The following is a 16,578-nucleotide window of genomic DNA, read 5'->3' as shown; positions in this document are numbered from 1 at the left end:
TTGTGCTAAGTATAAATACAGGTGGACAGTGGTCTCACTCAGGAGTGGCCCTAGGTCAACTGCTGCCGACCCCATCCTGGTCTACCTACCACCAAATAAATACTGGAAAAGCACCCCACCTAGATGGCCTTTGCCTAAGGCTGGCTATGGTCTCACTTTCGATAACCACATCGCCACAACAGTCAGGAAATCCTTCTATGTGGCTCACCTCATCACTAAGGGTTTTTTCATCCAAAAAGAAAGAGGTCATTGTCCCACTGTACTCATTCCTCATTAGACCCATTATAGAATATAACACCTCGTTTGGTATGTACCTCTCAAGACATCTGCAACAACTGGAAAGGCTGCAGAAATCCCTCACTAAAAGAATCACATGTCTAAAGCAGATGCCCTATACTGACCATCTAAAAAACTCCAGCTATACTCGGTCGCATATCGTCTACTCACAGGCAATCTCTGCTTAACATACAAGGCCATGTCAAACCCAGAGCTGTTGGACATGCTACATTTAAAGAAATCCCAATCCCTCAGAGCCACACGCTCCGGGGATCTAAACCTTGTCATCACAATGAACAAAACATGCTGGAGGGACAGGTTTCTGACCCACAGACTCCCCAGACTCTGGAATAGACTTCCCATACATGTCAAGCAGAGTGCCTCTTTGGCCCTCTTCAAAAGGAACCTTGACGATTGGATGAGAGATAGGAAATTCACCCCGGGGTTCATGTCAGTTGCCCTGCTAGACAGGGGTCCAGGTAAGTAAATATTGTGGGAAGAAATAGCCAGGGAATTGTTATGGCTAGGCTTGTATAGGCCCTAGGGCTGATAGCCTAGTACCAACCTATGAACCTATTTTACTTTTAAAAATTCTGTTACTTGTAATTACATGGTGCAGTGATGGGTACAGGATTTACACCCATCTATGTGGGCTTACATGTATGTTTCTTTGAAAATAGATACATCTATGATGGCACTATCAGCAGTCATCAGGATACTATCAATAGTTGATGTAAATATGGAGAGAAAGGGAAAAAAGCAGGGTCTGAATTTGTTGTCTATACAACATCTTTGGATTAAAATTCATATTTAAAGCAGAACTCTTCACAATTGAGTTATTAGATGTAAATCTTGCAAAGCACATTGATGGTAGTTTGCAAGCATTTCTGTATTGGAAACCTTTTTCAAAAATGTTATTACTACTAGCCTCAAACTACCATTCAAACTATACTGTATGTAATATACTAAAGACACAATTTATGAACATTAAGGGAATTTGTTCTGATGTTACTGATTTTAATGTTCAGTTAGATAATATTACTCACTGTTTTGTATACAGGGAGATATGATGTTGCAAATAATCAGAAAGCTAGGGGACAGGTTATTAAGATTTTTGTGAGAAATTCTGCTTGAATATCAATAGGGTAGTTGCTACAGAAAAGCTACTAAGTAAAAGTTTGTCATAAGATATGTTCCAAATTAAACAAATTCTTAGTAAAATAAACTTTGGCACTTGAATGATGTGATCCTGAGACAATATTTGAATGATAGCTGTCAATACAGGAGAGCTAGGAGTTTTGAAGGATTGCTTGATCACACACCAAAGGTACATTGGAAAGCCATATATTTTTTTCCTTTAAGCTTATAAAGTTTTAATATTTGTCTGAAATCCACAAAGGTATTCAGGGATCTATGAGACAGATGAGGAAAGGATGACAGGAAAATGAGGACCAAGGAAGCTTATAATGTAAAATACAGTTTTGTAAGTTGATAGAGGTGAGATTTCAATTTTTTCTACAGGTGATGCAAGGAAAACTGATGAAATTCACTATTTGTTTTCTTGTGCAACAGAAAGAACTACTTAATTACTTGCATAACAGAGTTATTTATCTTAGTGTGGACTATTCGATATAGGGAAAACTGCAAGATCAAGACTCAGGCTGAGTGAACATGTAAGTGACATTAGATGCCACAGAATGGCTAATACACTGTACAAATGTGAGGATTCAATCTACTGCAGTTTTCTCCTTTAATGGCACAGGTAACATTAGTGATACAGCGGGCAGGTAAAATATTGTAGACAGGAAAGAAAAGCAGTTATTACTACGGCTTTATTTTTACCAACTTTAAAGGACACTTTATAGTTATTTAATCAATGTTAAAACATCGTTATTTTACATTATGAAAATGGTACAAACTATTTTCAATGTGTGATATTGAGGTTTTGAATAAGGAATTTGGGATTCTTTGAAAGGAAAGTAGTAATATTACATAATGGGATCAGCTGTTCACCATGGTAACCATTTGCAATTCCAAGAGGCCAGGAACTGCAAGACTAAATGACCAAAAATGTGGACTTACTCTAAGTCTGAAATGGAAATTTCAGAGTTTATATATATATATTTATATATATATATATATATATATATATATATATATTTATATACACACACATTGATAGATAGATATAGGTTCAGTGGATGTGGGGGTCATGTTCCCCACATTGATGGGGGTACAGATGGGCTTGCCCCCCTCCAAAAAACAACTTTAATGGACAAAAGTGATGTTCAGCATTTACTGTTCGTCTGTATTTTAACAATTGTTTTCATCATTTTTGGACTGGCAATGTTTTACTATTGATACATGCCAGAAAAATGTTGCATATAAGAAATAACCAAGGAAAATATTAAGGTGAAACCAGTTCTGGTTATTGTTTCACTTTTGGTGCTGCCTTTACTCTAATAAACCTTTAATATTTTTCTGAAATCAAGTGTTGGATTTTTTTTCCTTTTCTCTGTTTTTTAACTGCTGATTTTTTTAACTGCTGATTTTTTCAGATTGAGATATCCGTGCTCTTTATTCTATCGTTTTTTGGTACCTGAACACTACTAGAACTGTATTTTGATGGGTCAAATACTACTTGAATCTGTGAAATCACTTCTTCACAGACATGTTTGAGCATTATAGCTACATAGGAGGCATTTATGGAACAGATGGTACCGAGGTATCACCAAAGACATTCAGGGAGACATGAGACGAATGAGAAAAGAATGACAGGAAAATGAGGGACAAGGAAAATGAGGAACAGGGGAAATGAGGAACAGGGAAAATGAGGAACAGGGGAAATGAGGAACAGGGAAGATCATAATATAAATTACACTTTTTTAGTTTTGAAATGGCCATGACCTAGATTACAAGGACAGGGTAAATTCAATGATAGAGACAATTTTATTACAGCCAGTCAACCAGCCTGCTTTGGATGTGTATGTGTGTGTGTGTGTGTGTGTGTGTGTGTGTGTGTGTGTGTGTGTGTGTGTGTGTGTGTGTGTGTGTGTGTGTTTGTGGGGGTCAGAGTACCTAGCAAAACTTTGAAAACTTGGAAAGAACATGCAAACTCCACACAGGCAGTAACCAAAAAAATCAAGATTAAACTATTGATCCTAAACTTGTAAGACAGAGATCACGCCAGTCTAAACAGGATAATTGCCACCTTCTGCCATCACACTAATATAATATAATGATAACATTCTTAAACTACATTTTGTTTCTGATCTCTTTTGGTTTATCTTCTTGTTCATTTACTCCTGAAACAAGAAAACACGTTTATATATATTTAATTAGTTTTGAACACCAGCTTATGTCTGGATCAAGCTCAAAACATTCTGCAGAACCAATCCACATGTAGCTTAATGAATCAGTAATGCAATACATTATGTATTCATTCATTCATTCATTCATTCATTCATTCATTCATTCATTATTCAATCCATTTTATGATTGTGGGGAATGCCAGAACCTATCCTATTATTCAATTAAAAGAAAGCAAAACTCAGTCATACCTGTGTGACTGAAAAGTAACATGATTTAATAACAGGATCATTTGTTATCTGCAAGATTACAGGCACAAAGGAAGAATTCCTATTTTTAACACTGGTGACTGAGGTCCCACTGTGAGAGGAGTGGAGGATTGATTGGCATCAGCAGGCTTTTATTCTCTAGGTCAGTGGGTGGGTGAGGGTTATCTGATACGGAATTTTATCTTGTTAAAAGTTAACTAAATGGCATATGTACACACTGAAAATAAAACATGTTTTGCACATTGAACTTATGCATCAAGTACATAAAACGTGAAAACAATAAAAAAGCAGATTATATTAATGTACATGAGGTGGCAACGCTTATGCAGGAAGCTGCACCCCAGTATCTCTCTACTTATTATAATAATTTCTAAGGTCACTGTCCTTGAGAGAAAGGAACACTTCCTCCAATCAAGCAAACACCATTAAAGTATGTAAATTACACTGAAATATGCATGCATTTTATACAACACACTATTTCTTTTGAGGAATGCTTGTGTGCAGAAATAAGACCATGACATCATAAATGTATTAAAACATATCAAAACTTATATTAATAGCACAAATAATTTCAGCACAATAAGGGATTAGTGCATGCAGTGACATACACAATTTGAAATAAATGTAATGGAAACAAAGCCTTTCTGAATGTGTATGGAGTCGTTTTTAAGAGGTACCGGAAATTAGTGAAGTGATGTCCAATGTCATCTGGTGGGCAGTTGCAATGCAGCCATTTTTTTCATTCCATTTCTAAGGGGTGATGATGAACACTCCTCTATCCATCTTTAGAAAAAATTCTTGATGCAGAGGTGTTAAGGGGGTGTCCATCATGCAAAGAGAATTAATAATCTATCTGCCCATCTATCTAATTTCTTCTTCTTCTGTGTCTGTCTACCTCTCAATCTGTCTCCCTAAATAAAGTAATACTTGACCTTATTCGCATAAAATTAAAAAAAATAAAAAAACACATACACTGATGGTTAGTGAGCAGTGGACAATTGGCTGTGCTTGTAACCACCTCACCGTGATTCTGGACTAGCAAGTGTGCTGGGTCCAGTGATCCCCGTAACTGTGGAGGCCAGAAACCTTGCTCAAAGCTACAGCAGAGCACTGAACCATACCGATACAAAACATGAGTAAATGTGTGGACGTATGGCTGTGCTGCGGCTGACATCATTCTATGCCAGGTTTATAATGGGAGTGCAAAGTAGACAATAATGGAGCCATCCCACCCTCCTGGGATGAAAACAGCCTCTCTGGGGCACCTCCCATTTCATTTTTTTGGGACATGTTGATCAAAGAAAGGGTACTGGGGTGCAGGGTTGAGAGTCAGAACCAAGTTAAAGACCAAAGAAGTAAAGCAAAAAGTAAAAAGGTAAAAAAAAAAACACAGACACAGTTGTCAAAGATGTATACTTCAAGATGTGTTAATCTTTGCAAGAATAAGAAATGTAAATCAAATTGACAACCCATGGATGATTATCAGCTGTCCTCTGCTGTTTAAATCACACAGTCTTACCTCCAATTGCGTAGATCTCCCCATTCAGCACTGCAGTGGAATGGTTTGTCCTTGGCCTCAGCATGGGTGCAACAGGTTTCCACTTCCCCTCTTTAAAGTCTAGCCTCCAGGCCTGAGTTGTGCACCAACTGTCATTTCTGGAACCTCGTGATCCTCCTGCAGGTGAAGAAAGCAGACACTAGTTTTACCATTAAGTAAGAAGGCTTTGTCATGACCAAAGTTTTGTCTCATGAAGCACCTGCAATCCATGTTAAATATGAATTTTGTACAGCACAGATTGGTGCCCATTGCAACTGTACTGATGACTCTCTGATAAGGCAGCTTTGTTTTAACTGAAACTCATGTCGTCTACCATTGTAATTAGAATTAATGTTTGTACAATGACTCACAGAAAAAGGGAGAAATGGTCTTCTGGGTCCTTCTCAACAAATATATGAGATAAACCTTACTATAACTATAACTGAGAAAACCTTAGGGCAATCAGCTGTGGCTCAGCTCACTTCCTTATTCATCAATACCTGAATGTTGAAGCAATACTGTGCCATTTCTAGCAATCAAAGCATGTGCCATGTGGTCTTATCTAGAAGCACAACACCTGAAACTTTCACCTTATAAGACACCTGGTAGCATGGTACCTTAACCTGCATTTTGGCAAATACATCTGTGTCAGACTCTTAACCTTGCTTTGACATAAATAAAACATGTTGCATGTGTATGAACTTATTTCCAAGAAAAAATATTGCCTTGAAGAGTACATATGGTTGACATCTATAAATGCACGCTGAGTTCTGGATATGTATGCGCTTTCTTGCTCATATTACCAAGGGAACATGAAATACTACTGACATCATATGCATACTTATCTGGAAATAAGCCAATTTTAAAGCAACAATACTGGAATGGCTACTGCTGTCATGGTAACACCACATAACCAGTCCACAATAGCTTAAAATGCAAATTTCAGACCCACTCTTGCAGTGCGTGAGTTAATGATTATAAAACTACAACTGCTATGATTCCACAAAGTAACCGAAAATAAAACTATAGTCTGGACCAACCCACTTGCCTAGAGGCAGGATCCATATCTGTGCCTCTAGTGACCCAGGTTCAGGTAGTATCCCTAGTGTAAGGGAGATGACTTGGGGAAATACTTTCAGGTGCTGGAGAAAGGACAATCACCTGTCACATAACTGCTGCATGTCAGAAACCATGGGATATCATTTAGGGATTTAGATTATAAATGGAATATGAGCAAGGATGTCTAGACATTGTACAATTGCATATGTCATGCAGAGATACGGTAATCACCATAAACCACAGTCTCAGTATTGATATAACAAAAATTGCCTGAGGTGCAGTATGACAGGCTTCTCTGTCTTCTTGTTCTCCAAACTCACCCCTCTGAGCTGTAGTACAGCATACCTGAACAGCCACTAACCTTTTTCCCAAAGAGAGGAATGCACAAAGTGAAAGGATATGCCAAGGAATCTCACTAGTTAGCATAGGATCCAAGAATGAAGGAACTATCAATGAATATGTAAAGCCTTGATGCTTGGAATAGGGGCTAAGAAATTAAAAAAATATATTACAAAACTGAAAATATGTGAAAATGTGTGGGTGAATTTCATCATAAAAGCCTTATACGATCTGCATCTGTGGTTGAAAAGGTATTTGTTTATCTTATAGAAAGATTTCTCTAAGAATCCGTGATTCTTTGAACCTGGCGATTGAAGAGACATTATACTATAACTGTTCTAACTTATGCCAAGGTCTTTCAACCACTGAGTTAATTCTCTCATCTCTCCTGATTTTTATAATTACCATCCTTGTAGTCACAGGGTCTATGTTCTAAAACACTAACAAGGAACCTTTGTTTGCCCTGATATACTTCACTACGTTTCATTGTGTCTGTATAAAGCACTGTTCACATCATGTGACCTAATTGCATACAGATGTTCTTTAATCCTTGCACTTAATTTATGAGTGGTCATAGTTAATTTAAATATGGCTGCAGCTACCTGAACTAAGTAACTTAGGAGTTTCCTGACTTTCTAATATTCCCAGTCTTTTCCATATCATCTTCATCACTGCTCTAACCTACTGTTAGCTCTCAGAAATGCCCCCTCTCTTCACTTCCACGTTTCTCTTTCCTCTCTTTTCTTTTATTTTAAAACATACTTCCATTTACTTACTTTTTTTACCACTTTCTTTGTCACTGGGAGTAGATCACCTCAGTTAAAACACACACACACACACACACACACACACACACACACACACACACACACACACACACACACACACACATACACCTGCACATGTTAGCACACACTAATGGGCATGCAAGTGCACGTCCACATACACACAACTGCACACTGGTAGATATATATATATATATATGTATATATATATATATGTATATATATATATATATGGTTCGCGACAGATTATTGAAATGCACCAACATCAAATGAAAAATGATCAATGCAAGCATTTCAAAACACAAACTTACTGAAAACAAAACCAACTAAATTAAAAAACAAGAAAGCAGAATTGATTCCTTTTTTGACTGCACATCAAATTCCTAGTACCACATTCAGACCAAGTGCACCTAAGTAATGATGGTGTTATCGAAAGAGATTTCCTAAAGTAAGGTGTTGGCTTAAGGACAAAGACATGGCTAGGATTAGGATTAAGCATGAATAAGTAAGGTGGGTAGGGGGCTTCACCCTCCACACCAGCTTACAATTACATGCTAACCCAAATCCTAACCCTGCTCATATACCTAAGCCGACACCATTCCTTTGGTAAACCCTTTCCGTAACACTATCACTTCACAAGACATCTTGGATATGCATTGATTGAGATGGGCATCCTGAGGCAATGTAATAATTACCTCATGTATACTGACAACCACTTAATCCTAAAGCAAACAAGTACAGTAAGTGAGAGGTGTAATTGAACCACGAAATTGGAATCAATCCTCTCATATAAGAACAACGGGACATCAAACAGGTTGCCAACACACACACACACACACACACACACACACACACACACACACACACACACACACACACACACACACACACACACACACACACACACACACACACACACCACTTAGCGCTCTCTTTAACCATAGCCTGAAAAATAGCTATGTTCCAGCAGAGTGAAGAACAGCAACAGTAATCCCCTTGCACAAAGGGAGTCTATCAACTAACCCCGGAAACTATAGACCCATAAGCCTAACCAGCCTCATTGCAAAGCCATGGAAAGAATCATCATGGACCTTATCAACAATGACATAGGCAACCTTCAAACTCTTGACCCAACCCAGTTTACCTTCGTTAAGGGTAAATCATGCTTGTTAAACCTGGTAGACTTCTTTGTTAATGTCACCAAAGCCCTGGATGAAGGTAAGCCAGTGTATACCACCTATTGTGACCTAGACAAGGTGTTTGACACAATTCCCCACTTGGTCATCATTGAGAAACTCACCCAGCTGAGGATTAACCTTTACATTACTAGATGGGCAGCCAACTGACTCACAGACAGTACTCACATTGTTAAAGCTGGGGATTCCACCTCTACAAATAAACTAGTTACCAGTGGCGTACCACAAGGATCTGTATTGGGCCTGTTATTGTTTGGAATTTACTTTTCAGAAGTTCACGTCAAAGTAGATGGCCTGTGGCTTACCAAGTTCACTAATGATTGCAAATTGGGTGCTATCATTGAGTCTCCCAATGATGTTAACATATTACAGAAGGAGCTAACACGACAAATGATTGGTGCCAAAGCCACAGACTAAAACTTAACACTAAAAAGTACATTATTATCCCCTTTAGCAAAGAGGAATAGCATGCTAATTACAATATTGACAGCACCCCACTAAGCTCAAACTCAGTTTGGTGAGACATGGGAATGCAGGTTGATAGAAATCTAAACTTTAATTAGTATATCTCCACAGTGGTAAGGAAAGCCTTCTATACTGTGCACCTCATATGTAAGGGTATCACATCCAGGTCTAAGGATGTTATAACTACACTGTATTCAGCCCTCATTAGACCACTAATTGAGAAGAATGCCACCTTTTGCAAGTACCTTACCAGACACCTGCAGCAGCTAGAGAGACCACAGAGGTTTCTCACAAGGAAAATTCAGGGCTTCCAAACCATGTCTTACATGGGTAGACTGAAAGCTTGAAAGTCCTGTCACTGTAGTCTGTATCTTACAGGCTGCTGAGAGGCAACTTGTGCCTAGCCTACTGCTCAGTCTGCGACCCTGTCCTAATGCAAATGCTGCACATTAGCAAATAAAATTGAACAAGAGTCACTCTCTCGAAGGATCTTAATCCAGCCTTTGACTTTAACATGCTGGAGGTACAGATATGTCTCCCAGACATTGCTGCTACTTTAGAATAGACTCCCAATTCACATTAAGCAAAGGTCCTCATTCACCATGTTCAAGCATGACCTGGACATTTGCATGAGAGACCACAAATTCACCCCGGGGGTGGCACTCATGTCCTTTATGAATAGACCTAGTCAGTGCTGCCCTTAGACTCACTCTGCAAATAATGCCCGTCATCCAGTATAATTTGGGGTAACTTTGGTATAATATGGCTAAGACTGCAAGAGAACTTGGGTATAACATGGCTTGACTATAAGGGCTCTAGGGCCATTAGCCTAGTAACCTCCTATGAACCTATGAAGCTATGCACTATATACACAAATCAATCCACACAACACTACATCTATCACCTTGCTTAACCGTAACCTTAACCTCAAATACTTGCACATACACTCCTCCCATCTATCACCTTACCTACCCCTACTCTAACCCTAACCCACACATCATCTCTCACACACACACACACACACACACACACACACACACACACACACACACACACTTTTTCAAATACAAAAGTTTTGGTATTACAAAGTAAAACCTACACATCTCCCGTTAGCCACATTCTGCCAGTAAAAAATTTCCACTTTCCCTAAACTGTGCATTCAACATAATTCACATTTGATAACTCACACAATCCAGCACTTCTTCAGTGAAATGAACATTTGACAAAACAAGGTCAAACCACACACACACACACACACACACACACACACACACACACACACACACACACACACACACATGACTCTCTCACCCAATATTCCAAATGTACATGTAAAACAAGAATTGCTCTGACACTCTCTTTCTCCTCACACATGAAATGTAACTCATATGCTGCTTTTGTAGTGGAAACCATATACTATGTTGCAACAGAAACAGATAAATCACTTCAAAAGCACTGTATTTAATGTCATACAAATGCATTATGGTCACTCTGTGGATTATACTTTCAGTGATGTCCCTGAAAAAGGCATACTTCATTAACAATGAGTTTTGAAAAGTAACCCAGAGAAAAATGCAAATTACTTACAAATCATTGATTTTAGGACTGAGGTGTGGTATACAACTTTTTACACTGACATACTATGAATTCTACAAGATATTTAACAGAGAAGGAACAAGCCTGAGGAAAGGAACACTAGATTTCTTTACTGATATAGAACCTTAATGCAATTTAAAAGGAAAATGTTGTCTAAGATCAGTTAACAATTTAAGAGAATAAAATAAGGAACAAACATGTAACTTCCATGCACCGTAACTTACCAGTAACATACACTTCATTATTCAGTGCAACAACTGAAAATCCCCACTTGTTATAATCAGGAAAATCAGGGAGAACCATCCAGAGTTCTACAAACAAAACAGAAAGGAGATTTTTGTTATATAAAAACTTTTGTTTTAAATGTTAATACAACACAAAGTTGTCATCATAAAAGACATAGCAAAATGCAAGGAGATAATTGCAAGATGCTCTGATTATCAACAACACAATTTTGCCCAAACAAGCACATACAATATCTGTAGTTCTGTTCATGTGAGAGATACTGATAAGCTCTGCCAGTTGGTGGAACAGACAAACAAGAGTACTGATAGTAAAATAATAACTGGTACAGATTGCAAGATGACGGCTATAGATGAAAATATTGGTTCCCCACACTAAAATATCACCATTTATCACCATCATTTGTTACTCAATGCCAAGCAACAAATCACACTGTCACTTTGGCCAATATCCATCTGATCTTTGTAGACACAATACAGGCAATATGATTAAGAAAGAAAGAATGACAAAAGCAAATAAAAAAAACACTATTTTAGTTAGGGCTCTAATAGTAGAATTATAAAAAAATTAACCTCAGATTTTGAGTGCTTTAACTCAGCATAGGTCATTTATTTACTTGTTTACTTTGCTTACATTCACTGCATATACTAGGCAGACAAAAATGACATCTATTAAGATATGAAGCAGGAAGTACAGTGAAAAGCAGAATTTTACAAAGATTGCACGTACGTCGAAAAAAAAAAAACATTTGCTATTGTAAAATATATGGCAAAATTACTATGGTCTGCATAGCTGCTCGAGTGTAAAGTAATGACACACCTGCTGTTTTGGTCCGAATAAGTCTTAGTGTCTTTCATAGACTACAACTGGTTACTCCTTTACATGTATCTGACAACCCATCTCATTGGATTGTTTACTGTACAGTTACAATGAGTCAGATACACTATTTCACTTTGCACATGTACAATTCTTTCCTTGCAGAAGTTAATGCCATATTTTCTGTACAAAACTGGTGATAGCACACGTGTCAAGGCACACAATAAAATACCTTTAGGCTCAGTGAATAAAGATTAAAATAGCAGTTCCCCTTCTAGATATTCATTGTTCAAAAGAACATTATCTATTGTATTACAGCAAAATACTTCAGACTTCATACAGTTTCTACTGGAATATAAACCATTTGAAAATAGTAATTGGATGGCACAGTGATGCAGCGGTAGAATTGTCATTTCACAGAAAGATGTGCTTTGGTTCGATTCTTGGCTGTACTGACTTGTGTGTGGAGTCTACATGTTCTCTTTGCATTTGTGTGGGTTTCCTCCCACATTACAAAGACATATGAGTCTGGACCCCTGCTGAAAATTGGCTTTGTTCCAAGTCGGACTTTTCTGGTAAACAAATGTTAAATAAATAATTTTGGTCTGTAGAGAAAATGTAGTGAAACTACATATTATTAATATTTAGGAATAAAATTTTACCGTGTAACATTGTAAATTAACATTTAATATAAGTTTAGCATTTCATTCATGTACATTCATTTTAGTTAAAAAAAAAAGGACAAACTACAATTTTACTATGAAAAGACCTCGGACATTCTTTGAAAAAAGACATAAAATTTTAAAATAAATAAAAAATGGATGAGTAATTCAGAATAGTTTTATCTTATATACATACATATGTGTGTGTGTGTGTGTGTGTGTGTGTGTGTGTGTGTGTGTGTGTGTGTGTGTGTGTGTGTGTGTGTGTGTGTGTGTGTATGTATATACACACAAGAATACACTTGCCCAACTAACAAAGAACTCCATTTCCAGTATGGATGGAGGAAGAGGTGGAGAAAATGTATAACTGACTCATCAAGGAGGATATCCTTCATACATCAAATGGTTTGAGTAGAATGTGTTTGTTATATCTTGCATCAAGGAACTCGATTAATGAATCCTTAGTTGGTACAAAAGTATCAGTTATAGCTAACATAAAGGAACCTCATCAAGGAACCTCCTTGACAAGTTCTGTGTTTGGCTGAATCCCAAGCAGAAAACCACAAGCATGAATGCAGCCTTTAGGCTATAAATGATATAGCTCAGAATGATGTATCCTCAGTACTGATTTTTCAAAAGAGGTCTGCTTCCCATACAAGTAGTCAAGATGGTGATGCGTGGTGGAACTGTACTCCAAAGACCAAATGTCTGTAGAAATAATGTCTGCAATTATATGCTTTTGAAGAAAGCATTAGAAGCAGCCATTCTTTGATTGTAATCGGCTTTGACTCCAGCATTGATCAGAAAATGGTTACGCACCTTAAGGCAAAAGATAATAAAGTACTTTTCCATTATCGAGGCAACAGGTCTAATGACCACGATAACTTATAGTTGCTTCACTTGCATTTCACTTTAAACAACACGTTCAGTCAAGTAAGTCTGCTGCTCTTTTCCAGCTATTTAGGCTCTCAGGTTCATAGGTGTGTACTAGGCTAATAGCCCTGGGGCCTTTACAAGCCTAGCCCATAGGATTACCCTGGCATCGTGCCACCCGACCTTAGTTCCCAGTGCCTCTGTCGAGTAGATCCACTGGAGTGATCCTCGAGGTGAATTTTCTATTTCCCATCTGCTCATCAAGCTTTCTCTTGAAGAGAGCCAGTGAGGTGCTCTGCTTGACATGTACAGAAAGTCTATTTCATAGTATGGGCAGTCTTTGGGTTATGAACCTCTCCCTCCAGCATATTCTGTTGATTGTGGTAATGTAGTTGAGGTCTCTGGAGCATGTGGTGTGGAGGAATTGGGATTTCTTTAGCTGTAGCATTTCTAACAGAGCTGGGTCAGACTTTGCTTTGTAAGTCAAGCAGAAATTGCCTCTAAGTAGGTGAGATGAGACAGAGAATAGCTGGAGTTTTTTTGAGTATGTCCATATAGGACAAGTGTTTAAGGTCTAGGATCCTCTTTGTGAGGTACTTTTGCAGCCTCTCCAGTTGTTGCAGGAGTCTAGTGAGGTACATGCCAAATGGGGCATTGTACTCGATTGACCTAATGAGGGAAGAGTAGAGGGAGACAATGACCTCTTTCTTCCTGGATGTAAAACCCTTAGTAATGAGATGTGCCCCATAGAAGGACTTTCTGACCACAGTGGCAATGTGGTGGTCAAAAGAGAGGTTGCTGTCAACCTGTGTTCCCAGATCTCTTGCAATGCTTTTCTATGTTCAGTGGACTACCATCGATGTGGTAATTCAAGGAAACCAGGTTTTTCCCAAGGGGGATGATGACACATTTTCTGGCATTGAGCTTAAGGCCATGGTTCTGACACCAATCGTTGGTCTCAGTGAGGCCTTTCTGTAGGATGTCAACATCACTTGGGGAGTTAATAATACCTCCCAACTTGCAATTGTCTGCAAACTTTGTCAGCCAGAGTCCCTTTGTGTTGGCCTGGACTTCAGAGAAGTAATACCAAACAGGACAGGACCCAGGACCGAACTCTTTGGGACTCCACTCGTGACTGGTCAGCAGTCTGACTTGCAGTCAGCTACTTTCACACTGTGGGGTTCTGTCTGTGAGCCAGTTTACAACCCATTGAGTGATATAGAGGTGGCTGCCTAGCTTAGTGAGTTTTTCTATGATTCCTGAGTGGGGAATGGTATCAAAGGCCTTGACCAGATCAAGGTAGGCTGTATGAACCAATGCCTTCATCCACAGCTCTGGCGACTGACTCAAAGAAGTCGAACAAGTTGAGCAGACATGATCTACACTTCACAAAACCAAACTGTGTAGGATACAGAATTTGATGATTCCCTATATCCTTGTTTATTAGGTCCATGATGATGTGTTCCATAGCTTTGCATATCAGACTCGTCAGGCTAATGGGACAATAGTTCCCAGGGTCTGTAGTCACTCCTCCTTTGTGTTGAGGCATGACTGTAGCAGTGCACCATTTAGTAGGGACAAAGCCTGAGGTGAGGCTGTGACTGAACAGGGCACACAGGTGAGGTGCCAGTTCATGCTGTAGTTTATGTAGAACGCAGCCAGAGATATTGTCAGGTCCCACAAAAGCTGTATTCTTGGCCTTGGACAGTGCTATTTTAACCTGTGCAGCAGTAATACTGGGTGCCTGACAATCTACTGGTATTGTGATTGGTCCTTTGGGGGGGAGGGTAAAGTTGGCACTGAATCTGTCAGCCAGTATATTGGCAATATCTGTTGGCTCGGTATAGGAGGTACCATTGTGCAGTAGCTCAGAGCAAATCTGGGTATTGCCATAGAAATTCTTTTCATAGCTATAGAAGGCCTTGTGGTTGTCTTTACTATCTGCTGCAATTCTGTTTTCATAGCTAGCTTTAGAGGATTTGATGAGGGGTCTTAACTTTTTGTTGAGGCTGATAAGGGAGTTTTTCCAGTCTTGGGACTTCACCTTATTCCACATCAGTTTCCTCCTTCTGTTGTATAGTTTGTTTATGGCAGGGGACCACCAGATTAGCTTCCTTTTTTTGGAGGAGAGTGTCTTAGTTCTATTGGGTATGACGAGATCCATGCACTTGTGTACGTGTTCGTACAGTGCATTGGTGTATGATTCAGCAGTCATGCAACTATTCTTCATTTGCATGGGTGCCGTGAAGTTAGCCACATCTGTTTTTAGGAGCCCAAAGTTAGCTTTGGAGAAGTTTGTCATGGTGGCTATCTTTGCTGGGGGTGGGGGTGGGAGGGATGTGGATTTCCAAGGTGATTAGTTTGTGGTCGAATCTAACCAGGGTGGAGTTGACTATTGGTGTAGAGCAATGGTTGCCCATGTTAGTAATGACTAGGTCAAAGATGTTGCTACCTCTAGTGGGGGTAAGAAAGAGCTGGTCCAGGGCATTGGAATTAATGAATTCCAGGAAACGTTGGGCAAGTGTATTGGTACATGAGTAGTTTTCCCAGTTAATGGAGGGGTAGTTGAGGACGCCCAGTATGAGAGTGTTAGGTTGGACCCTAATATTCTCCAGGGTGCTTAGAAATGTGGAGTGTGAGTCTTGAGACATGGTTGGGGACCTATAGCAGGCTACGACCTGAATCACTGTCTTACCCAATGTTAGCTGCACCTGAAGTAACTCAGATGCGTTATTTTGGGCTACCAGTCTGGAGGTGTACGCATCCTTTATGAATATGGAAACACCACCATCTTTGGAGCTTCGGTCCAAGTTCTGGGGCCAAAAGGTGTAGAATGAGTTATAACCCAGTAGTGCAGGGTTACTTTCTGCTGCCTTGAACCAGGTCTCTGTTACCGGACAAATGTTGATGTTCTCCATTACAGTGATCGTTTTTGGTTATAGGTCATCTTCATTTCAAATATTTGTGTTGCATTTGAATGTGTTTCCCTCCAAATGCAAAACTGACGTTTTATGAAGGAGTGAAGTTAGTCTGCATAAAAGAGCAGTTGTTTTAAAGCAAAGATTTTTTTACTTGGGTGTCCTACTTTTACTGTAAGTAAGTCTGTGTCGTGTATTCTTTTGTGAACATGTCAACCTAACTTTTAATATATGC

At 38.9% G+C, this 16,578-nt stretch overlaps 1 protein-coding gene across 1 annotated transcript in view; it reads right to left on the bottom strand.

Annotated features, from left to right (window-relative positions):
- KLHL30 (kelch like family member 30) overlaps window positions 1-16,578 on the bottom strand; it is a 252,902-nt gene that overhangs the window by 65,093 nt on the left and 171,231 nt on the right. The window contains exons 4-5 of the mRNA XM_044070094.1: window positions 11,056-11,142; window positions 5,374-5,529 (exon numbers count right to left, since the gene is read on the bottom strand). Of these exons, the coding sequence (XP_043926029.1) occupies window positions 5,374-5,529; window positions 11,056-11,142 (243 nt within the window). The remainder of the gene's footprint in view (window positions 1-5,373; window positions 5,530-11,055; window positions 11,143-16,578) is intronic.

The sequence above is a fragment of the Protopterus annectens genome, chromosome 4.part1, assembly GCF_019279795.1.
Source record: "Protopterus annectens isolate FY-2018-M chromosome 4.part1, PAN1.0, whole genome shotgun sequence".
NCBI lineage: Eukaryota > Metazoa > Chordata > Ceratodontiformes > Protopteridae > Protopterus > Protopterus annectens.
The sequence above is the reverse complement of the archived record's forward strand: the minus strand, read 5'-3'. Positions and strand labels throughout refer to the sequence as shown.